The sequence below is a fragment of the Corylus avellana genome, chromosome ca5 (assembly GCF_901000735.1).
Source record: "Corylus avellana chromosome ca5, CavTom2PMs-1.0".
Lineage (NCBI taxonomy): Eukaryota > Viridiplantae > Streptophyta > Magnoliopsida > Fagales > Betulaceae > Corylus > Corylus avellana.
The window spans coordinates 32,365,495-32,390,772 of NC_081545.1; the positions used below are offsets into that span (position 1 = coordinate 32,365,495).

The 25,278-nt window shown below is 34.4% G+C and overlaps 3 protein-coding genes, 2 long non-coding RNA genes and 1 other non-coding gene across 8 annotated transcripts; 1 reads left to right on the forward strand and 5 right to left on the reverse strand.

The window, feature by feature from the left end:
- The first annotated feature begins 176 nt into the window (after window positions 1-176).
- On the forward strand, window positions 177-6,800 carry LOC132180986 (SNF1-related protein kinase catalytic subunit alpha KIN10). 2 transcript variants are annotated; one of them, XM_059594011.1, is made up of 11 exons: window positions 177-351; window positions 1,771-1,963; window positions 2,336-2,520; window positions 2,607-2,789; window positions 2,909-3,040; window positions 4,139-4,324; window positions 4,571-4,660; window positions 4,733-4,816; window positions 5,196-5,336; window positions 5,769-6,011; window positions 6,279-6,800. In XM_059594011.1, the coding sequence occupies exons 2-11, from the start codon at window positions 1,774-1,776 to the stop codon at window positions 6,390-6,392; spliced, it is 1,548 nt and encodes a 515-aa protein (XP_059449994.1). In that variant the 5' UTR covers window positions 177-351; window positions 1,771-1,773; the 3' UTR covers window positions 6,393-6,800. The 2 variants fall into 2 exon arrangements, with proteins under 2 accessions (XP_059449994.1, XP_059449995.1); XM_059594012.1 differs by lacking the exon at window positions 177-351 and adding an exon at window positions 376-452.
- An 880-nt stretch (window positions 6,801-7,680) lies between these two features.
- LOC132183523 (small nucleolar RNA U3) lies at window positions 7,681-7,892 on the reverse strand. The gene has a single exon (XR_009440481.1). It is a non-coding gene; the product is annotated as a small nucleolar RNA U3 (small nucleolar RNA).
- Window positions 7,893-9,028: 1,136 nt separating this feature from the next.
- On the reverse strand, window positions 9,029-10,234 carry LOC132180505 (ethylene-responsive transcription factor ERN1-like). Its single transcript, XM_059593365.1, has one exon. It carries the CDS (start codon window positions 10,232-10,234, stop codon window positions 9,029-9,031), a length of 1,206 nt encoding a protein of 401 aa, XP_059449348.1.
- Window positions 10,235-16,044: 5,810 nt separating this feature from the next.
- On the reverse strand, window positions 16,045-16,590 carry LOC132183358 (uncharacterized). Its single transcript, XR_009440400.1, has 2 exons — window positions 16,488-16,590; window positions 16,045-16,311 (listed from the first exon to the last, which is right to left on the reverse strand). It is a non-coding gene; the product is annotated as an uncharacterized LOC132183358 (long non-coding RNA).
- A 3,544-nt stretch (window positions 16,591-20,134) lies between these two features.
- Window positions 20,135-20,751, reverse strand: LOC132183221 (uncharacterized). The gene is made up of 2 exons (XR_009440378.1): window positions 20,651-20,751; window positions 20,135-20,472 (listed from the first exon to the last, which is right to left on the reverse strand). It is a non-coding gene; the product is annotated as an uncharacterized LOC132183221 (long non-coding RNA).
- A 2,047-nt stretch (window positions 20,752-22,798) lies between these two features.
- Window positions 22,799-25,278, reverse strand: LOC132181243 (uncharacterized). 2 transcript variants are annotated; one of them, XM_059594369.1, is made up of 7 exons: window positions 25,169-25,278; window positions 24,701-24,748; window positions 24,453-24,575; window positions 24,139-24,195; window positions 23,878-23,934; window positions 23,385-23,429; window positions 22,799-23,121 (listed from the first exon to the last, which is right to left on the reverse strand). In XM_059594369.1, the coding sequence occupies exons 1-7, from the start codon at window positions 25,248-25,250 to the stop codon at window positions 23,015-23,017; spliced, it is 519 nt and encodes a 172-aa protein (XP_059450352.1). In that variant the 5' UTR covers window positions 25,251-25,278; the 3' UTR covers window positions 22,799-23,014. The 2 variants fall into 2 exon arrangements, with proteins under 2 accessions (XP_059450352.1, XP_059450353.1); XM_059594370.1 differs by lacking the exon at window positions 24,701-24,748.

The window sequence follows — 25,278 nt, forward strand, 5'->3', positions numbered from 1 at the left end:
TTAGCACCATATACATCTACATTTTTTGTAAACTTATACATATACAGTTAAAATACAACAAAAGCATCCACTCCGTCCTTTTATGCCTTTAAATATTACTTTCCACAAATCCCAAAGCATTAAATTTCCGCAAAAAAAATTCGTCCGAGCTATTTAAACTCCCCAATATACCCCCACAAATCCAACAAAATCCCACTTGAGAGCTTCAGTAGAAGCACGTAATTTCAGAGAGCCTATTGTTTTTAGGAGACTGAACATTTCGTCATCTTCGACTCCGTAACTCCAACGCGAGCGAGCGATAGCGAGAGAGAGAGAGAGAGGGAGAGTGATAAAGAAAACGTAGCCTAACAGGTCAGTGCCTCGCTCGGTAACGATTATCGTCGTATTGCAATTTTCTTGTTTTTCAATTTTTCGTTTGGGCTTTTGGTTTTGGATTCTCAGATCTGTTTCAGGTAGATAGTGTGTTGGATTGGTGGATTTTCTTTTTGTTTCTGGGGATTTTGTGTAATCTTGATTGGGTTATTGGTTGATTTTTATTGCCCCTCTGATTAGTTTGTCTTGCTGTTCATTTTCCGCGAAGATTTTTTTTTTTTGGCTGTTTTTGTTAATTTTGCTTATACTAAGTGATGGTTGAATATGGATTTGTTAATCATTTGTTTGAGGTTCGAATGAATCTTTAGTATTTGGATGGTTGAATGGATTGATTGAAAAGTAATGCTAAAATCTACTTTTCCAACTATAGTTGGTTTGGGTTTGTTTCTGAAAGATTGTGAAAGGTTGAAGGATGTGGTTTTGAGTAGTGAAATTATAAAGAAGAAAGTTATGAGATTTACTGCTGTCTCTAAGAAGTTGGGTTGGGTTTCAAGGTAGGAAAAAAGCTGATTCTAAAGTCGGGCGGTCAAGTTTTATTCTTTCCCCTGAGGGCTTTTGAATTTAGGCAATTTAGGGTTTTGTTCAGTGGTCCGTTATCCAATTAGGCGTAGAAATCAACAGATTTTCCGGAGCTTTTCTCTGCATTCTTCTTGATGGGTTTTAGGATGAGGCTTTAATAGCGTATGGTTGAAAACATAGTGTAATTTGGCTTAGTAAAATAAGATGTTGAAAAACTGTGTTCTGCATGGTTTGTAGTTGTTTTTGATTGAGTTTTGTTTCACAACTATGGCAGCAGAATGCTAGGAAGTCAGTTTTTTGGTAGCTGTGATTTGATATGTAATCTGTTGTCATGGTATCTATGTTGGAATTATTCGTGAAGCACTCACACAACAGCTAACTATACAAATTTTGCTCAATATAAACAGTTATCAGGTTTTTATTTTTCTTGTTTTCTTCTGTTGGATTACTATCACAGACAACCTAAAATCGGTCAGTGATCAAAATCCCCAATTTTTTATATATTTACCCTATGATGTGTTGTTTTTGCTATACACATTTTCTAATCTAAAGGTTGGTCATAACAATAAACTATTTTAGAGGAGAACTTCTTGGTGAAGTGCTTATAACCAAGAGAGGCTAAGAATGCTGTTAGAGATTTCCATACCTTGTGGTTGGATGGATCCTTCTGAAATCTGGACTTTGCTTTATTATGTTGACTGTATGTGTACACTTGTGATTGTTGTGGTACATTGGGAGGTGTATCCACTGGTGGCCTTTCTTCGGATGCCTTTGCTAGAAAAGCTTGTTACTTATAATGTCAATTCTTTTTCTCTGCCTGAGTGTGCATGTGTATACTCTTTTGAGTTGTCTTATTTTTTACCCATGTCTATTAAATAGGAAATGGATGGTCCAAATGGGCTAGGCGGCAATGGTCTGGATGTGTTTTTACAAAATTATAAGCTTGGAAAAACACTTGGTATTGGTTCCTTCGGAAAGGTGAAAATCGCAGAGCATATCTTGACTGGTCATAAAGTTGCTGTAAAGATCCTTAACCGTCGGAAAATAAAGAACATGGAAATGGAAGAAAAAGGTTCGTATTATTTCCTTTGAGATACTCTGTTCTGTCTGTATGTACACGATTGTATTGGATCATCTGTTCTTTCAAATGAATCTGTCTCCATAATCTTGGATATTCATTATATTGAATCATAATCATATTTCTATTACTTGCCCTAAATACTTTTAACTTATAATTAACTTTCTGGATTAATGGAGACTGTCTGAAATTTGAAAAAGTAAGTGTTATATACTTATTCTGAGGTCAAGATTTGCAGTTGTTTTTCTCCATGGTTGTAGTTACTTTAACTCTTGCATGTATGAATACAAGGATTATTTATTCATTTTTACCTTTTTTTTTTTTTTTTTGTCTCTCCATTCATTTTTTCCCTTTAAATTGGTGCAGTGAGAAGAGAAATCAAAATATTGAGATTGTTTATGCATCCTCATATAATAAGACTTTATGAGGTTGTAGACACGCCAGCAGACATCTATGTTGTCATGGAGTATGTGAAGTCTGGAGAGCTCTTTGATTACATTGTGGAGAAGGGTAGGTTGCAGGAGGATGAAGCTCGTAATTTTTTTCAGCAGGTAGGGTTGGCTAATATTTTTCAGATTTAGACTATCGTTCATTACTCAATTAAGTTAAAGTAGGCTAACCTCTATGCCTTGTGCAGATAATCTCTGGTGTGGAGTACTGCCATCGGAATATGGTGGTTCATAGAGACCTTAAGCCTGAGAATTTACTTTTGGATTCCAAATGCAATGTGAAGATTGCTGATTTTGGTTTAAGCAATATAATGCGTGATGGTCATTTTCTGAAGACAAGTTGTGGAAGTCCGAACTATGCTGCCCCAGAGGTATGGATTTGTTGCAAGTTTTCTTTAGTAAAATTAATTAACTAATGTTTGTTCATTTTTATTTTTTATTTTTTATGATTTCAACTTCAGGGGTTACTATCTATGTCATTTCTTAATAGGTCATCTCTGGAAAGTTGTATGCTGGTCCTGAAGTGGACGTTTGGAGCTGTGGTGTTATATTGTATGCCCTTCTCTGTGGCACCCTTCCTTTTGACGATGAAAACATTCCCAACCTTTTTAAGAAGATAAAGGTATTTCTATACTTATAATGAGTAACAAATGTCAGAACAGCTGATTCTGCAATGTTTTTGTGGCTTTATATGGCAGATATTGTTTTAGAAAATTATTGGGCTTTTTAATGCACTCTTTGGAATTCCCTCTTTCAGTTTTTTATCTTCGATCTTAATTTCAGTTTGGCATGCTTAGTGTGTGCTTTGATTTGGCTAACAATACCTGTTCTTGCTTGCATAGCGTATATTTCAATTTGTACATGTTTTTAAAGATTTTTCTGTTTCCTTTTATTGGCCTGTATTTTTTTTTCCTGAGGGGAGAAATTTACTTTTAGAAGGTATTGATTTAGGCCTTTCTTGTTTTTCTATCATTTCTTTGTGGATAATGGATTTAATCAGCAAAGGTCAATTTAGCTTCAAATGGTTTGAATGTTAATGTTTGTGGTATATCAACATTATGCACTCAACATACGTATAATGGTGCTAATGGTCTCAACTATGGTTCTTGATCTTTATTTTTAACTCATGAAGTGTAGGTTGTAGTGATTTAGATAGCCTTTTTTATGCACCCTATGTACAGAATGCTTCGTCTCTATTAATAAAATTTCTTATGAATTAATCAGAGAAAGTATAGCTCTAAACCATTATTGTTGAACCCAATGCTTGATAACATGGTGTTAAACTTCTGAGGGTGCGGTGCACGAGACCGGGGTTTACTTTGCAGGAGTGGGTCCAAAAGGTCCTGCCTTGGAGAGGTTCCCCGACATTAAAAAAAAAAAAAAAAAACTGAACTATAATGTTAGTTGACTGGCATTTGATGCTGAACATCAGCTTTTGTGTCACCTATATACCATAAACAGGACTGTGAATCTGATATGTAGAGTAGCCTCGTTCAATTTTATGTAGAAGATTAGAAACTTTGCCTTTACTGGTATTATTGTTTTGTTGTGGGATTTACTTCATGTGCACTGGTTGAGTGATAAGTCCAGACTCAGTGCTGTGCTTTTCTTTCTAGTATTTATTTGTTTATTCTTCTCCCCCGCTCTGTATCATATCCAAATTAGAGTCATGCTTTAAAGGATCCACAGTATTTTGAACTGATGTCATTTTGTCCTTTAGGGTGGGATATACACTCTTCCCAGTCATTTATCATCTGGTGCAAGAGACTTGATCCCAAGGATGCTTGTGGTTGACCCAATGAAGCGAATGACCATTCCTGAGATTCGCCAGCACCCATGGTTTCAGGCTCATCTTCCACGTTATTTAGCTGTGCCCCCACCAGATACAATGCAACAAGCGAAAAAGGTTTGTAGACTCACTCGATTGCATGTTTTGATTTGAGTTATAATAACTTACAGTTTTGTTTTTAATCAAAAGCCTGCTAAATGGCCTTCTTTTTGTGTAGATTGGGAAATTGCTTACTGTATTGATCCATTTGTGGTTATAAAATTTTCTGACAATTTTGAAACATACATGTTATGTTGTGTGTGGTATTTGTTTTATTATAAGCTTGGTAGTATTTAATTCTGCTATCAACACACTTCTTTGCAGATTGATGAGGAGATTCTACAGGAAGTGATTAAGAGGGGATTTGACAGGAGCCAACTGATTGAATCTCTTCGCAACAGAATACAAAACAAGGTTTGGACGTTTTCAGACTAATATTTTCCTTTAATTTTCTAATGGTGTCTTATTTCTCGCAACTTATTTCAGGCTACTGTTGCATACTATTTGTTATTGGACAACCGGTTCCGTCCTTCCAGTGGCTATCTTGGAGCTGAGTTCCAAGAGACTATGGTTAGTCTGCTCTTTGTTAAGTTACTCTATGATCATAAAGGGTTCATTAGCATTTTTTTTTTCTTTGATAAAGTTATTTTGAGCCTCATGTGGTCCTATCAGATGGCAGTTCTCTGAGTTTGTTGTGAATGTATTTCCATTTGAAATGGGCCCAACCTTGTAGATTGCCTTTTTGAACTGCCTCAGGGATAATAGTAGACCATTATATTGTTAACTAGCTATATTCTCATTGGCATGGATGTCTGTTTATTGAATGTATATACTGTTTTGGAAGTTGTATACATCTAGTTGATTAGTAGTTAGATATTTTCTTTATTATACATATTTCCATTTGATTAGGAATTGTATAGATGTTACTTGGTTTTATATTTTTTGCTAGGATTGTGGTTTCAATCGTACGCATCAAAATGAGGCTGTTGCTTTGCCTGTTGGGCACCGCCTTCCAGGATATATGGAGTATCAAGGAATGGGCATGAGATCACAGTTTCCTGTTGAGAGGAAATGGGCTCTTGGACTTCAGGTTAGTTTTTAAGCTATTTTTTATGTGGGAATATGACTCAAATTGCCCCGCTATGCTGTTTTATATTGTTACTTTTGTTTTTTAGTTTGCTATTAAGCTCTGTGAGTAGTTTCTTCTTGGTTTCTTCTTGGGTAGTATCATTGATACAGGTAGTCCAGTCAATAGAAGTTGATTGCTTGGCATGTCAAAAAGGTCAATTCTTCCATCCGAATAATGCCTTGCATTTGAGAGACAATGATGTGTTTCAATGTTTGGGATTATCTGGTTGGATTCATTACTGGCCTAAAAAGTCTAGGAAATTATTTGAGCCAATCGAGTGCATCGCAAGTAAATAGTGGTAGCAGAGTGAATAGTTTTTCCCGATCATCGATAAAACAAAAATGTGTGCTTATCTATTATTCTTTGATGTATTTATTGTCTTCATTTTGGCAGTCCCGAGCTCATCCTCGTGAAATAATGACAGAAGTCCTTAAAGCTCTGCAAGAACTGAATGTGTGTTGGAAGAAGATTGGGCATTACAACATGAAGTGCAGGTGGATACCGGGCATTCCTGGTCGGCATGAAGGCATGATGAACAATCCTGTGCACAATAATCATTACTTTGGTGATGAATCTACCATCATTGAGAATGATGGTGTTACCAACTCCCCAAATGTTGTCAAGTTTGAAGTGCAGGTAATTTGCTCTGCTGCAGTGTTCCTGTCTATAATCGTGATTTCTCTGTGCTTGGATACGTGAGAATGGGATACCGTACAAGCAAGCATTTTTCTTAAAAAAGAGAGCAAAAAATAATAAAAGAGGCAGTTGAATGGACCAGTTTTTGTTATCCTTTCTGCTTATACCTCAAGTATGATTTTAGATGAATCCAATTCGCATAGAGCTATTTCCCCCCAAGTGTAGTGCTGATATATATATATATATTTTCTGCTCTCTTCTTACCAGCTCTACAAAACTCGGGAGGAGAAGTATTTGCTTGATCTCCAAAGGGTCAATGGCCCGCAGATTCTCTTCTTGGATCTTTGTGCTGCTTTCTTAGCACAGCTCCGAGTCCTCTGAAGCAAGAAGGCTAGGCTCACAAGAAATTTGCCAGTGATGCTTGTGAATAAGAAATTTGCAATGTATATAAACTAGCCTTTCAGTTTGGTACCTTTTTTACCCCGGTCTTTTTTCGGGTTTAGTTCGAGCCAATCTTCTCACTACCGGAATTGGCCCGCTCATAATCTGGGCTTGCTCATAATCCGGGTTTTGGCTCAAGCTGCCTTTCCCTTGGATTTTCCTTAAATGTTATGCGCCCTGGTTGGAGAACCTGTCATTCCAGTGGAAGATGCTTCATACACGATTCGTGCCATTGATGTTTAGCCAATCCGAATCATATTTGGACTCACTTTTATACTTGTATTGTAAAATGTATCTTCATGTTCTATTGATGATCCATTCCTGGCAACTGATGTTTTTGAAAGACCACTTATCTCTCTTCCATTTCACTTTACACAGATTTGCTAATGTTCTCCGGTCATGCAAAATTTTGGTTCGTATAAGCTTATTCATTTCTCACCCAAAGCTGATGGGCCACATCTAGTACTTGCATTGAAAAAAAAAAAAAAAAAAGGTCTATTTACAATGTTGGTGCATTGAAAGATCAGAACATCATAGAACTAGCATTTGTGATTGCAATCAGCTCAGTTTATGTCGCTTGTAGCTATAATCAATCCAAGTCACTTAAGAATTTCTGCATTCATGACTACCCGTCAATCTTCTACGAGAACATTCATGGAAACTATTTCTGTTGCTTTCTTCGTCTAAAGATTATTTTCCTGCGGATTAATGAAATAAATGCCTGGCTACTCTTCGGTTCTGAAAAAAGTAATGGCCTTGAGGATGGTCCATGAGTGTTTACATTATACAAGCAAAGTTGCTTTATAGCCAAAAAACATGAAATAGCAGGCCATTTCTATACAAAAAGGGCCGAGAGGCTACTAAAGATTCGTCATGCTTTGTCGTTCTTCTGTCACGTAATTTTCTGATGCTGACTTCTTTGGAACTGCATTTGGCTTGTTTGCGACCTTTTTTGCAAGTATTCTATGATTTTTTTGTTCAACCGGGTTGGCAGAGACCTTTGTGGTGCTTCTTCTGATCAAAGCGGAGAACAAAATGTTAAGAATATAGGGAACCATTGTTTTGCTCTTCATTCAATTGGAATTAGGATTCCAAAAGGCAGGGGAAAGGTTTTACATCCTGGGCTACACAATTGTCAAATTCGGTCACTGGTAGAAACTGTTCTTTTGGTATCAACGAGAAATTTGCAAGAGGTAAGAGGAATCAACACAGATTCAAAAAAAAGTGAAGTCTGTCAGACAGCGGTGCGACCATCCCAGCCACAATCATGGGCTGAGAACGATCCTCTACTGCATTAATGGCCCTAAGGCCACAACGCTGTCACTCACGCTCTGATCGCACAGCCATGGTTCATCAACCAGACTTAGGTTCCTGTCTCCTTAGAACTCAAGGATACAGAAGTACGAGCCTATAGAACAGATCCTGTTCAAGTAAGGTCGTAACCTTGTAGGCAGCAATAGCGCTAGATAAACAGTTCTTCTATTTCATAAGTTTTCAATGTGGGACACTAATGACTAGTGCGCTTGGCTACTTTCGTCATTTAACCATAGGTTTACGCGCGCATCGCGTATATCGCATAGCTCATCTCAATAGTATTATTGTGGACTACTTATTCACTCGATCATGTTATATAAGAAGATTTTCACACTTATTAAATCAGTATTTATTCTACAAAGATAAACGGGATAGAAATTTAATAATGTTTAAGAATTATAATTAGAGTAATAGAAAATGATTGAACAACCTTCATAAATAAATGAACTAGCGACTCAGAATGACCCATTTGTATGGAGCTAAGTTGAAGACGACAATGAGCTCAAGCAAACTGTTCTGGTGCAAATGGGTCATTGCGGGTCGGCAATAATCTTTTTAGATAACTGGTGATTCAAAAGATAACTCATAACCTAATCATTACAGAAGAACAAGTGATTCAAAGAATTTATTTGAGTTGTTAAACGGCGTATTATTTATAAATGTAAGTTTCGATGTACCACTGGGAATAAGATTCTTTGCTGTGAGTGGGGTATAGATACTAAAATTTTGAGTTAGTTTTGTTTTGCTGTTTTTGTCTTGATTGGGTTGGTATAGGATGTGGTTGATACTTGTATAGTGTCAGTGTTCTTTAGCTTCATTGCTAAAGAGAGTTTTGAGTGGGTTGCCGAACGGACTCGTTTATTTACAGCCCTAATCGTAAACATGAAGGGATGGTATTTGTCAATCCATTCTTCGATATCTCATGTTATGCAAAATTTTGTTTGTGAGAAAGCTGATGGGCCACAACTAGTGCTTGCATTGAAAAAAGAAAGAAAAAGTATATTTGCAGCTCTCTTTCTGTGAATTTAACATCAAAGACTTGCAAGCCAAATGAAAACATTCTGTATTTGTGATCGCTAATAAGCATGACAAGAAAAAGAAATTACGCATTACTTGATCGTATCGGCTAAAAGTTTGCATTACATTTCATTGTTTCCTAGAGATACATGAAAAGAACATCCATTGCCTAAAATAAATGTGAGTGTAGATTTTCACTTGTTAATTAGAGAATGAAATCTTATGAACTGAAGAGCCTCTATTAATTAGTTAACAAAGCAGATGGGTGGAAGATCCAATGAGCTCCAAAGTGACAATTCACCATCGTTGCTTGAAGAAGAGGAAGAAGACCCCATTTGAACTGAACTTTGCTGGTTTCCCTCCTCCCTTTCTCTCATCATTTCCACATATTCTTCTTCTGCATTCTTCTCTGCTTTGCTGTTGTTACATGCCTTTTGTAGATTACTTAATTGGTCAGACATTCCCCTTCCTTTCACATTTCCGGATATGAGCTGCCGCTTTAAGCACTCGGGTATTCCATTGAAGGCATAGAGAGAAGCTGAGAACTTCCTTTCATATTTCATCCTCTTCATGGCTGCTCTAAGCATTGATGGCTCATCAGTGTAGTTCTCTGGCTCCACCGGCTCCTCAATCTCTTCAGCAATCTCAAAGGGTGAATAGAAACAGGTTCCAACAGCATCCAAAAATTGGAAATCCTGAGTTCCAATATCAGTGCCTGCTTCTTCTCCATCTTCTTCTCCTTGCCCTCCAAAATTACCATCTCCACTACAAGTTTGTGCTACACTAGTACTCCAGTTATAGTCGAAGTCGATTTCTCTGCCTCCAGAGTCTTCTTTTTCAGTCAAAAAGGATTCAAAATTTGTGGTCATATACTCATAACTAGCAGTTGCACTAGTACTAGGTACAATGTTGTTGCAGTTGGTGTAATCTTCAGAGTCGTTAAGGTAATCTGTGAATGAGGTACCTGAGAAATCTGTTACTTCTTCTCTGTATAGTTCTGCTTGTAGCTTTTCTTGCTGGCCAATGGGCAAGGAAGAATTGGATGAAGCAGTACAAGTGCTGTTTCTTGCTTTGAGCCTTTGGAGAAGGAGGTTAGTGATCTTTGAGGGAAGAGCTGGGGATGAAGATGAAGATGAGGAACAAGGCCAGAAGTTTGTCCGAGTGTTGGCACCACGAAGCAAGCAAGCAGCCTCATCATAGGCTCTGGCTGCCTCCTCTGCTGTATCAAAAGTGCCTAACCACACTCTTATCTTTTGTATGGTGTCCTTAATCTCAGCCACCCATCGACCGGACGGCCTTTGCCGGACACCAACAAATCGCTTTCGGGCTCTTACTGGCCCGCCTAGAGCCGCTGATGCCGCAGCTTCCTTCACCATGTGATCCCAAGCCATGGTTTCCTCACTAGAACTTTTGTCTTCCACTGCCTCTCCAGCCTTTCTCTTCCTAGCCATAAATACTTTGCTGTTTCTATATCTCTTTTCTCTATGCTTGGGGAGCTTGTGGAGGATATTCTTTAGCTGGTGAAATGTTTGTGTTGATCTGATCATGCATTTATATGAAGGCAGTGGAAGATCCTGCCAAATGAGTGTGGTGATCAGCTGAAAGGGTCCTGCTGCTTGTTCTTGTTTATTTGTTTGTTTTTAATATTGGCTTCATATCGAACCATATGGAGGCTTCTCTTTAACAATGAACTATAAAACAGGCCATTTAATTGATGCAATTTAGAGAATTTTGCTTTGACCCAGCCAAAGGGATACCTATTACCTAGAGTTCTCTAACATGATACTATTTTAAGAATTCATTATTTTTTAGCTTGGAAATATTAGCCTGAATGGGTCATTAAACACACTTCTCTTCTTAATCTATTTGATTATGCCATTATGATTTATTCAATGGAAATAATCTATTCTAACAAGTCATTAACCTATCCTTATCATCAAGGAGACTAGAATACCATAATAGTCGTCACTCTTGGAAAAGAGAGTACAATATTAGGAGCAAATGGCACCTTTTCCTGGCATTGCTTGCAGATAATTGCATTATAAAACAGTAAATTAAACCAATAGGACCCTAAAAACCCAACATAATGTTGGTTAAGTGTTACTCAGAAGCTGCCATGAAGTGAAATTTTCAAATATATTTCCTTTCAAATTGAAATTCTGCTAGTAGTGCATTATATTTTCACTTGGCTGTCACATTCTGGTAAAGGCCTCTGATATTATTAATCTACACAATTAGCCTATTTGCACTTTGCTGTTAAAATCATATATATGTTAACATGAAAAGAATGTAATTTCTGATACCTTCTCAGCAGCGTCAGGGATGGGTTATTCACAAGTGGAATATTGTCTTCTTCTCATTGGCTATCATCGACATAGCCACAAAGAAAATACAAATTCAACGGCATTTTACAAGAGCAGATATTTCAGAGTCTAAGAACCCAAAAAATACGCACCACTGCACCACCTTAGATGCCTAGCTCGGCAACTATAAAGAAATCATAAATGATCCATTGCCCCATCTATTGGTTTTAACACTTAACCGCGTATTTGGATAAAGGTTGAAGGGTTTTGTATGATTAGTTTAACGGGTCATATTCGTGTCGATCCATATAGTTGTCTATCTATAACTCGACACGACAGAACACTCGGCTTATGAACCCAAATTGTCACCCCTAAATTTTGGATATGGACCGATTTGTTTTATATCAATCGGGTTTCATTTACATATTCATTGCCTTCAATGAGACATAGAAAAATAGGCAGCCATGAAGACAATCAACAATAATTATGTCCTTTAAGATGCATATAAATTTGTAGCAGATACATTAAGGATCAAAGAGACAGTGAAAACTGTTTCTCCTTCAATGTGAAATGAAATTTATTCCTGGTCATTTTCAAGCCCAACTAAGCTCAATAATATTCCTGATTAAACAAGAGAAGCCGCTATCATTTTGCCTTTGTTATTATAATTGAAGTCAAGGAAAACGATATCTCCAAAGCCCCACCACAATATGCCTGTCCAAAACCCTAAAAGCAGACAAAAGAAGAAATATTATAGAACACCCCTTTTTCAATATTCTTATTCTGATATTTTCAACAACAATATTATGTTATCTTATTTCTTTTTGTATATATGCTTGTATTCTAATCTTGATCCAGCAAGCTGAGATAATGACATTCTTGGACTAACTCCTATTTTCTATCTGCTTTGTAATTGCTTATATGCTATGCAACAAGCACATTACAAGAATTCATTGGTTAACTCGCCCAATTTGACACACTTGTCAATCATAGGAGTGAGAGATCATTTTTTCTGTTCCTTTTTAATGTTCTATATATATATATATATATATATATATATATATCAGCAAAAATATATTTACCTACTTTGATTAAAAGTTACCCGGGTAACTTTGGATTTTATCAATAATAATTTAATATTTTCTATAGCCTCAAAAAAGCTTCTCCTTAAACTACATAATTCTCTGCCGCATATTTTTTCCTTTCTCAGTGATGCCATCTCTAGTACAGTTGACATAGTCTTAGGATCAAGCAAGACAGGAAAACAACATGCAGTCAGAGACAAAGGCAAAACGAAGAGGAAGGACCTAGCAATATCTCATGGAGAGTGTACCGTGTACTTCCATAACAAAAGAACAAACCAAGTAAATTCTAAGCGGTTGGTGGCATTCTTTTCAGATCTAAGGTTTGAATTTTCACAGGTGCAAACAATTTTCTGTGATTACACCCGTCGGTAAAGTCAGACTCTTACAAAATCTGTGTAGAGGGTGTACGTGCACTACACGGGTCCCAAGTTTACTCAACAAGAATAAGTACACGAAATGAACCTCCCCTAGATAAATTTCCTGTCATAAAAAAAAAAAAAAAAAAAATGGAAGAAGAGATTAAGTAAGTCCAAATGCCGATAATTTTTTCTTATGTCGGTCTTTATTGTCCCCTCGAATTTAACCAACACGCAAGCTTTATGATTTTGTTAATGAAACTCCTCAAACATAATCAATAATAAATACTACACCACCTCTGTAAACATGTAGCAAAAAATGGACAAATGGGGATGGGTTGTTAAGCAGCTCTTTCTTCATAATATATACCAATTTGGTTCAAAAGTCAAGCAAGCAAAGACTTGGTACGCCATACTCTAGCTTGGGCTGCCATTTGTAATGCCTTTGTTCTTCCAACTATATAGTCTATATTAAGGAAAAAACAGTTGGAGAAAATCATGTATTAGCCATTAATTATCTTCATGCATGTGCCAAGAGCACCTGAAGATGTCAATCAGTGTTCTTGTTACTCCACGTGGATGTCCAGGAACAAATCAAATGTCTCCAACTTTCAAGCTGTACATATAATAATAATGGATGATCCAGTGTATAATTCCCTGTGCAGGCATGTTTCCCTGGAAACATGGCTTTCAATTAAGCATATGCTGCCTGTCCAAGAGATCATAAGAGAATTTGAATCAATCAATTCTGTATTTATTTATTTATTTTTTAATTAGAGTTAAATGCTCGTTATCTCATATGGTTTAACAAATTTATTTAATTTACTTAAGTTTTAATTTATATTGTAATTTGTAGATGCTACCTCGCTTATAGCTAAAAACAAAAATAGTACTTTTGTCCAAAATCTGTCTATTAAATTGATGGAAGTTCACGTCAATCCAATAAGAAATTGACATATGGCAATGTCTAATATTAAAAATTATAAATAAAAAAAATAATAAGGAAAAAAACTAAAAATATTAAAATAATTAAAAAAACTTCAAAAAAAAATATTTATTTTTTTAAAAAATAATAATAATAATAAAAAGTGGGCAAAATGAGTTTAGGATGTTGATATGTATTGGAATGTGATCAAGATAAAGATGGGGCTTAGCCGACGAGGTGGGTTCGAAACGAATTTAGTTTTGCACAATCATGGGCTTTCCCGTACATTTGCTCAGAGAGCCCAAGCCCAAATACATTTGCTCTGAGAGACGAAGCCCAAATTAATTTTAGTTTTTCACTATCATGGGCTTCCACTAGTTATAGCATACTATGTAATTCATTATTTTGATTACACAACATTATGACTTATTCATGGGCCTTCAGGTGGCAACGTCTGTACACGTCTTCAGGAAAACACATCGGCTGCTTCTTGTAGTTTTGTGGGTTATTGTTTCGGAGGGGTGCAGGTGGCCTTCGTCTACTCCTTCTTCGTTTGGTTCGTAGAATAAACTCCTGGAATATAATAGCTATTCTTAAGACTAATCCATTCCACATAGGAATAACTATTCTTTTCGAATGGGAATAATAGCTATTGATGATTATGAGGTCTGGGGTTTGGAGTATAGACGTGGGCAATAATTAGTGGGAACTCTAGAGAAAAGACGACCGCATCATGATGCCCCAAATATAACTTATCAATTCAAAGTATTTGGGTCAGAAACTAAGATGTTTGACTGACTCATGAGAAGATTTCCTGCTTTCAGTGCTTTGTGCAGTTATGCTTTGCAGTGGATATGACAATGCTCCAAGAGAGCAGTGCTATTGGCTACAAAGAGCATTCTTGATTATTTATAGTAAAACGATTTATTCATTGCCAGAAAGCATAGAAGTTGTATATATCATCCACCAATTAGTTGGTTGATTTAAGAAATTGCATGATGTAAACTAAATTGTTCATGGAATTGAAAAGTTGTTAGCATTAATCTAACATCTCAAGAAAATGCTCTGTAAAGTAGTTAACCCACAAAATAACCGAGAATGACGCAATGCATATACCCGCCACCCAAGGAATCTGCAATTATAGAAGGCTCATCGATCAGCTGTTACTCTAATTACCACAGCTTGTTCTGAACCCCACACAAAAGGCAAACAAAAAACGGAGTGTTTTGAGTCAAAGTTACCACTTCAAAGCTTATAGGGACACTAAAAAATTTCAAGCAACCATATTCCATGGAAGATAAATAGTTGAAAAAAATTAAAGGCTCATTATAACAAATCAAGCATCTAACTATTCAAAACCCAACTATAAATGCACCTTTGGGTATGAAATCCTCTCAGCTCGAAAAATCAACTAATTCCAAAGTCTTTTTTTTTTTTTTAAATTAAAAAAAAAAAAAAATCAATGGCATTTCACTAGCTTGTGTTAGAACTAGCTATCTTGTATTTGAAAAGTATTCGCACATCTTCCTCTTTTCTTTCCTCTTTGATTTTTAGGAGCGGCAAAGATGCCATCCTTAATTTGTAATTTTCCTTTCCCCAGTTTCCATGTCTGAGTAGAAAAAAAAATAAATAAATAAATCCACCAATCACAGTGAAGATATTAGATAATTTAGATATGCAAAAGTGATGTTGACTTACTTTATTAAAGCATATATGTATACGTTGGATCTATCATTGTGAAGCTATGCAAACTTCACTTGTTTCCTTATTGAGAAGAAATATATGTATATACATATACACATCCACACTAATGACAAATTTTGAATAGATAGTTCAATCGACTAGAGATCATGCCTTACGAAGCGAAATTTACTGATTCAAATTGATTTCTTTTGTTTTTATGGGTAATAATTGTTCTAAATCCATAATTTCTTATACTTTTTCTAATTAATATTCGTCAAATTAGAGGCATCAATTTGTATTTCAACTTATTAAGTCGGTTTTAAGAGTCCTTGTATTTATTTAACGTTGTGATTTGATGATACGTACCACTCATGAGGACTTTCTAAGCATCTACGTACGCATGACTTGACTAACATGTTCCGTCTACTTTGGGTTTGGAATTTTATCTCAATTCAAACATTGTACTATACCCCTCTTCTAGTACTCTTCTATACGAAATTTTAAGCTTATTGATGTTGTGACGTGATAAAATCAGTAATGACTTTTTTACCTACTCCATTGACCGACGTACTAAAAATAAAGGGAAGTGTTATTTTATATTCTTTCATTTATTTCTTATTTATTTATTTATTTATTTTTTTTTTAAATATTAATTATTATATCTGTAAAGTTAGACCTTTATTCACATGGACTCTTAAAGATATAATGGTTCAATTTTTTTTTTAAAAAAAAAGAAAATGAATAAAAAAGTTCCTTCTCTATATATAAGAGTCACCTGGGTTTTTTAACCCATTCATTATTTACCTGATCATTTCATTTTATAATATATAGTTTCAAAGATAGTTTGTTTAATTATTATTATATAAATCACAAATAATTCCTGCAACTCAAATTTGCTACAAACCGAGCAAAGAGTAGTAAGCTCTTTTTATTCACACGTACACAACTTATAAAATTATATATATATATATGTAGCATACATACTGTTTAATTGATCATCATACTTTCATTACACAACATTATGACTTATTCATGGGTCTTTCCGTGGGCCGCAACGGTTGTATGCAGAGGGAACACACTTCTGTTTCTTTACGCATTCATTGTAGGCTGGGGTGCCATCTGGAGCACCACACTCTGGAATGTAATTCTCAGTTCCGCTTGTAGAACCACCTGCATCTTAAAATATAAAATCAAATCAATACATAAAAAATAAAATTAGTATACTTTTAGTGTTGATAAAATATAAAACAATTTCTTATATATATATAGAATGGCTTTAATTGAATTGCTTAGAGACACATGCATGCATGGTGGAGACATGATGAAAAAAAATTGGAAATTTATGGTCTCACCACTTTGAGCCAATTCTCGAGCGAGAATTGAAGAGGGCGAGAAGAGAATGGAAGCCAAGAGAACGCAAACGAAAAGAATGATCTTCATGTTGGGTGTATGGAATATTGTGTTAACCATTTGCCTCCTATACTCCTATTTATAGTCGATTCAAGTGGATGGGGTTTTTGGTAATTTGGTAATATTATTTATATACCCATCATCGATTATAAAACAGGCCATGTTTGAGTGGAATGAAAAGCAAAAGATACCATATCTCACTTTTGACAATAATTTAAAATAGATAGAAAATATTAATTATTTAAAGTTGACTCCAAGTCTCAAAGTTATAGAACGAAAAATAAAAACGAGAAAGTTATGTCCAAGATTAATTAATTAGTGACTAATTATGTAATATAGTATATAAATGAATAAAGCAGACAAAGTAATAGAGTATATGTATAGACTAATTATCAAAACCCATGTAATCTCCAATATGGCTGTGTGATGACAATGCATGGCAAGATTTCTCTCATACTTTTTTTTCAACATCCATGCATTGGGGAGGTGTAATTAAATTAGTAAAAAGAAAATAAAAAGGAAAGCTCGATCGGTGTCCATCAACATAATAATTAAACAGTAAAGTCTTTTACCAATCTTGATTTTGTTGGGATTATAAGCTAGCTCTTTAAGAAATGAACATATAGATTTACCTAGCTACTGATACAATGAAAAGAATTAATTATCAAATTAACCATGTGCATTAATGTATATCTTTATTACTAAAAATTGACTCCAAGTCTCAAAGTTGGCCACCATCGAATCATGCATGATCTAGCTATATAATTTATAGATGAATAAAAGTTGATGCTGTCGGGCTCCATGAAATAAGACAAACAAATTAGTTGTTAGAATAGAGCTACGTAATAAAGCAAAAAGCCTTGAAAGTGTGAAATGACGCCAGTGCTTTTGGAATCCATGGCCTGAAACAGAAAGCTTAATGATAAGAACTAAGAAGGAAGGTTGAAGGATCATTCATGGCAAGTGGCAAGGGACCCATTTCACAGGCTTTCCATCGTCACGCCTCTTGCGTAATACTGCATTATGGAAGCTTTACATATGTGATCACCGACAGTGAAGATATACAAAAGTGATATTTTTATGACTTTATTAAAGCATATACTTAGGATAATGATGTAGAAAAAAAACATTACTCACATCTGCACTATAACCTTAAAATAATCAATTATTATGGGACTAAAGTGCTACACACAAGGTTGATATTTTAAAAAATAAAACGCACAAAACTGCTTTTACAGCACGAACACTAATTATTGTCGTCCGCATACAACAAAAATATTAGAGCCTATGGAATTGTTAAGCGAGATCGAGTAATTACTACTAAAATGGGGGTTAAGTGCCAATATACTTGCGAGATCGAGTAATTACTACTAAAAAGAGGGTTAAATGCCAGTATACTTTTTCTTTTTAAATTTTTTTTTTAAAATTTTTTTAATTTTTAATTTTTTTTTTTTTACTGGTGTTTGTATAGAATGCCTGCATTTTGTGCTGTTAAAACTAAAATATCGGATATGTTTAATATTTATTGGCGCTTTGTCTTAAGTGCTGATAAATTATCAGCAAATTAGTAAAATTTAACTCGATAAATTTGTCAATGCTTTGTCAAAAAGCCAAATGTGAGGTTAAAACAAAGTATTATTGTGGGAGTTTGCTAGAGCTTTAATAATTTAGCAGCATAATTATTAAAAGTACCGCTAATTATTTTTCAAAACAATGTCGTTTTGTCGTAATAAGAACATTTCTTCCATATAATTTAGATAATCAACTCTTTATTGCAATACATCATCCATTTCTTTTATCTCCTTCTATTGTATCATCATCATCTCCAGGGTGCTTCATCACTTGTAGTTTCCCTTTTATTTCTTCAATTTTTATTTCCAACTTCTGTTAATTTAGCATCCAGGGATATGCCAATTGAAGTGAATTGTTCCTCACAACATCATGCTAGAATTTTATTTTTTTATCATGTCGCATGGGGTGTTCCCTATATATGATACTAGAGTATAGTTGAAGGTGAGCCTGAAAATGGGTGTGGATGTTAAAGTTGTAAATGAATGTCAACAACATGATGCCTGAGCCTAATCATGTCGTCTTTTCACTCGCATTAGGAACTCACAAGGACATTAACAATAAAACGACATTCATACCTATTGGGGCGACAAAAGTCGACCTTTCAACTTCACAGTTGCTCAAACAAACTTTTGCACTACCATCATATATAGCTTACTATTCTGCACATACAACTGAAAGCGGCAATTTTCCTTCACCCTTTACACTCACAACCTCAATGAAATAGAGTCATTTTTGGGTTAATTCCCTACGATTACGAAATCAAGCATGGAACCGACCTAAGAAGAAGTTATTGGAGTTACGAAAGAAATTTTGAGCTCATATTGGTCATGCGTTGAGAATGAGAATTGAATTTCTAAGATCTAAACGGCCACCTTGTGTTTGAAAAGTATTCCCACATCTTCCTCTTTTCTTTCCTCTTTGATTTTTAGGATCGGCAATGACCATCCTTAATTTGTAATTTTCATTTCCCCCGTTTCCATGTTTGAATAGAAAAAATAAATAAATAAATCCACCAAATCACTGAAGATATTAGATATGCAAAAGTGATGTTGACTTACTTTATTAAAGCATATATGTATACGTTGGATATATCATTGTGAAGCTATGCAAACTTTCACTTGTTTCCTTATTGAGAAGAGCTATGCAAACTTTCACTTGTTTCCTTATTGAGAAGAGCTATGCAAACTTTCACTTGTTTCCTTATTGAGAAGAAATATATATATATATATATATATGACAAGTTTTTAATGAATAGTTCAATCGACTAGAGATCATGCCTTATAAAATGAAATGACCAGTTCAAATTGATTTCTTTTGTTTTTATGGGTATTAATTAATTGTTCTAAATCCACAATTTCTGATACTTTATCTAATTAGTATTCGTCAAATTAGAGGCATCAATTTGTATTTCAACTTATCAAGTCCGTTTTAAGAGTCCTTGTATTTATTTAACGTTGTGATTTGATGATACCACTCATGAGGACTTTCTAAGCATCTACGTACGCATGACTTGACTAACATGTTCCGTCTACTTTGGGTTTGGAATTTTATCTCAATTCGAACATGGTACTATACCCCTCCTAGTACTCTTCTATACGAAATTTTAAGCTTAATTATTAATGTTGTGACGTGATAAAATCAATAGAGACTTTTTTACCTACTCCCTTGACCGACGTACTAATTAATTAAAAATAAAGGGAAATGTTATTTTATATTCTTTCATTTATTTCTTATTTATCTTTTTTTTTAAAAAAAAAAAATTAAAAATATTAATTATTATATCTGTAAAGTTACACATTTATTCACGTGGACTCTTAAAGATATAATGGTTCATTTTCTTTTTTTTTTTTTTTTTTTTTAAAGAAAATTAATAAAAAAGTTCCTTCTCTATAAGAGTCACATGGTTTTTTTAACCCATTCATTATTTACATGATCATTTCATTTTATAATATATAGTTTCAAACATAGTTTGTTTAATTATTATTATATAAATCACAAATAATTCCTGCAACTCAAATTTGCTACAAACCGAGCAAAGAGTAGTAAGCTCTTTTTATTCACACGTACACAGCTTATGAAATTATATAAACATATAGCAAACTACATATTCTCAACCCATGCATGCACTATATATATATATATATAGCATACGTACTACTTATTCATACTTTCATTACACATCATTATGACTTATTCATGGGTCTTTCTGTGGGCCGCACTTTTTGTATGTAGAGGGAACACACTTTTTGTTGGGGTTCGGTTTCTTTACGCAAGCTTTGTAGCTTGGGGTGCCAGGCTTACCACACGTGATTGCTGGCTTGTTGGGATTCCCAGTTCCGCTGGAACCACTTGCATCTTAAAATATAAAACCAAATTAATTAACACATAAAAAATAAAATTAGTATACATTTAGTGTTGATAAAATATAAAACAATTTCTTATAAATATAGAATGGCTTTAATTGAATTGCTTAGAGACATATGCATGCATGGTGGAGACATGATGAAAAAAAATTGGAAATTTATGGTCTCACCACTTTGAGCCAATTCTCGAGCGAGAATTGAAGAGGGTGAGAAGAGAATGGAAGCCAAGAGAACGCAAACGAAAAGAATGATCTTCATGTTGGGTGTCTGGAATATTGTGTTAGCCATTTGCCTCATATACTCCTATTTATAGTCGATTCAAGTGGATGGGGTTTTTGGTAATTTGGTAATATTATTTATATACCCATCATCGATTAGAAAACAGGCCATGTTTGAGTGGAATGAAAAGCAAAAGATACCATATCTCACTTTTGACAATAATTTAAAATAGATAGAAAATATTAATTATTTAAAGTTGACTCCAAGTCTCAAAGTTATAGAAGGAAAAATAAAAAGGAGAAAGTTATGTCCAAGATTAATTAATTAGTGACTAATTATGTAATATAGTATATAAATGAATAAAGCAGACAAAGTAATAGTGTGTAACTAAAACCCTTGAGGGGCCACGACCACGAGATCGTGTGAAACGACGCCGTTGCCACCATTAATGCTTTTGGAATTCATGGCCTTGAACACAATCACAGTATGTATTACATGATGTTGTATATAGTAAAACAGAAATCTTAATAATTAATCAGAATTGAGGAAGGTTCAGGGGAAGTGGGAAGGGACCCATTTACTGGGCTTTTGTGGACACTTATATATCCGAGAGTGTAATCCACCAATCACAGGGAAGATATTAGCTTTGCAAAAGTGATGTTGACTTACTTTATTAATGCACATACGTTGGATATCTATCATTGTGAAGCTATGCAAACTTCACGTGTTTCCTTATTGATCGAGATGAAATATATGTATTTATATAAATACACCTCACGACATTCGCGACCAGAGACCACGCTTTATAGAGCAAATATTATTGGTTTAAATTCTCTTATTTATTTTTCTTTTCCTTGTGTAGACATGTCACGTCAAACAGTTTGGTATGGCTGTTTAGGTGCTATAGCAGTTGCTGAGGTTGGTTCCATTGCCGGCCAACCACAAGGTGTATATAGGACCCCAGACACGACGCAAGCATACTTGATCAACAATCCTAAGGTGTTCACGGCTGTGCTCCAGAGGTTCATAGAAAATTCTTTTTGAAGGCTGTGATTTGTATTGATGGTAGAAGACACTATTATTGAGGTAAATTACTTAGTCTTTTAGCTGAGATCAATATTTTTTGCTTTCCGTTGTATTTTACTCTGATGTTTATTGTCAAGATAATATATTCAGTTAATTAATGTGAGAGCGCATACTACGAGTAACACTTCAAGTTAATTACCTTATTTAAGTGTAAATGGCAGCTCTAGCAATAATTTGTACCAGTGCAACGATGAGTGTAGGTGGTAAAGATTACAATATCAACATTAAAAATAAAAAATAAAAAAAATCACCATGCATTTATACATATAAAATGAGAAAAGCAACGAGCGAGTAAGAGAGAGAGGATATGATCGGATGGTTAATCAGCTGTAATTTGGTTGGCACACCAGCACCTCGAGGAGGCTTGTTGCCTCCCAGGAAGTTGCTTGACATTCTATCTCTCTTAATTTCATTGTGGTGAAGTGTATTTTGGATGAGGTTATATTTACTCACTGTATACGGTAGCGATGTTGAATCATGGCTAAGAGGTTTAAGCTGTTGAATATTCTTGACTTACTCTCTTGCCAATAATTAAGACTCGGCAGTCTATGGACTCTCATATTTCTTCTTGTGCTTCCCTCTTGCTCTCTTATGTTAATTGTGCCACTTGTGCTTGTTATCCTACCAAGGGTTTGGGTAAGTTCTCCCTATATAATTAGAGAGGGAACTACCCTTCTAAGTTTTCTAACAATGGGTAGGTGAGGAAAAAGACATTTGCTTGAAATGGTCATATTTGATAGTCACTCCCATTTGGTATTACTTCCATAAAACATGCAATATTGCAGAAAAGTAGATTGTTATTATACTATGATACACTAGATCGAGCTCGCCCTCTATGATAAATTTCATCCGAGTTTTAATTTTCCATTACATTTTTTTTTATTTAAAAAAAAAAAAAAACTTTTTGGAAGCCATTTTTCTGTGCATGACCATTTTTTTTTTTTTTTCCAGTACTTTGAAATTCATTTTATAATTATCCTCAAATTGTTTCAACGATATCCAATCCAATGAAATAAGAAAAAAAAACTGACCTAAGTCAGCTCTTTTTTATTCACACACATCATACCATAAAAGCATAGTTTACACATAATTAATTAGCACACTGCAAGGCCAGCTGAAGGCTCGAAGCTTCAAACCAAACCTATTTATTCTAGCTCGACCCATATTCCAATATTGGATTTTATTAATTCTACTGCCATTACACAACAACTAGCGTGGCTTAAATTTATTCAAGGCTCTTCAGGTGGGTTGCATCGGTACGAACCATTACACTTGTTTCTCGGGGGTTGCCCTGGTTTATATCTTGGATCGTTTGGATTTGTAGGTTTGCCAGTACCTGCATGCATCGTCCATAAGATGAGATCAAGAGTTTTTATTGAAAATGGAATGAAAATTATATTATGATTTAAAATTAAATTAAAAAAAATTATTGTTTCTTAATATATTTCAATGTTCAACTCAATCCATCACCTATCAAAATTCAGTCTATGGAAAAATATATTTTTTTATTCTATATACATTATAAACTGTTTAAATTAATTACTAATTTGTGAGTTAGTACTGCATCAAAAGCTTTAAAGCTTTGTTTAATTTAATTACCTGGTTTTACTACTGGATTGTTAGGATTCCCGCCTTTGCCGGTACCTGCATCATTGATAACTAGATAATTAGCTCACGAAGTTGACAAGACTGTTAAGACATAAATTTCTTTCAAATTAGGTTTGGAAAGTTTTATTAATTCTATATGCGTGTCTTTTAACGTGTGAGAAACATGCAATTTTTTAATTAACATATAAGAAACACATAATTTTTTTAATATAATTATTAAAAGGATACATGATAGCTAGTTTTATAGATTGAATTGAATAAAATTCTTTCAACGTAATTTAAAAGAAATTTATATCCTATAATCATTACTAACCGTTGTAAATTACTTTGTGAGTGACCGCATCAATCAAGAAATCAAAAAACAAAATTTCTAAGCATAAATTAAAAATATATTGGAATTTTAAATTAAAATAAAAGATAGTATTTATTCAGTGTTAAATATTATATAATTAATTAAAAGAACAGAAGCTTTGCTTTGTTTTACCTGGTTTTACTGGTGGATTCACTGGATTCTTCCCGGTTGGACTAGTACTACCTGTACCTGCATCCTCGATAACAAGATAATTATAATTAGCTCATGAATTAAGTTGACACGACATCGCATAATCAAGAAAATCAAAAAACAAAATTTCTTAGCAGAAATTAAAAATGTATTGGAATTTTAAATTAAAATAAAAGATAGTATTTATTCAGTGTTAAAAAATATATAATTACTTAAAAGAACAGAAGCTTTGCTTTGTTTTACCTGGTTTTACTGGTGGATTCACTGGATTCTTCCCGGTTGGACTAGTACTACCTGTACCTGCATCCTCGATAACAAGATAATTATAATTAGCTCATGAATTAAGTTGACACGACATCGCACACGTAATCAATGAACCAAAAACGACAGTAACGAAATATGTTGTCATCTTCATGATCATATATACGACAGAAAACTGCGTTCAATATTTCTTGAGAAACTTGGGTTATGAACTTAATTATGATCACTTAAAAAATAACAGAGATTAATTGCTCTAGCAAACATGCATCATGGGATTTTATAGATGATTCCCAGACCTGGGCAACGAGAGAAGGCGGAATTAGGATGACACTTGGCCTTGGGTACTGGTTGCGCTACGCAACTTCTGTAAGCTGGGCTGTTAGGATCACACTTTATTGGAGCTTTCGGATCACCAGTACCTAATAAGGATTTATAATTCAGATTATAAATTTAATGCAGTGTATTTCAAAAGATTAAGATAAGTATATACCAAATACGTACATTAATTATTCTATATTTTTCTAACCATAGGTGTGTGTTTTACCTGGCTCTGTTGCTGCTGGATTGTTGTGATTCCCGGTTTGGTCAGTACCTGCATACTCGATAACTATAGATAATTAGCTCTTGTTTGCATGGAGGAAACCAAGAGATTTTTTGTTGAGGAGGCCATAGCGTGAATAAAAAAATATGAAGATTTAAGATTAAATTAATATATAAATAATAAATTTAGTATTTATTTAGTGTTAATAAAATATAAAGAAAATAATTATTTTTAAATATATTTCAATTTTCAACTCAATCTATGTATGTGTTTTTTTTATTCTATTTACATTATAAACGGTTTAATTAAATTATTTTGTGAGTCATGAGTACGTACCAAATATATAACCAGCCAATTCATTACTGTAATTTTTTTTTTTTAATCTTTGTGATAAACTTTCACATGCAACAAGAAATTAATATAACAGAAGAGAAAAGAAAAGAAAATTAAATTAGAAATTAGTGGTCTCACCACTCTGAGCCAATTCTCGAGCGATAACAGAAGAGAAGAGAATGGAAGCAAAGAGAATACAAATAATAAGAGCAGTCTTCATCTTGGGTGTCTGTCTAGAATATTGTGTG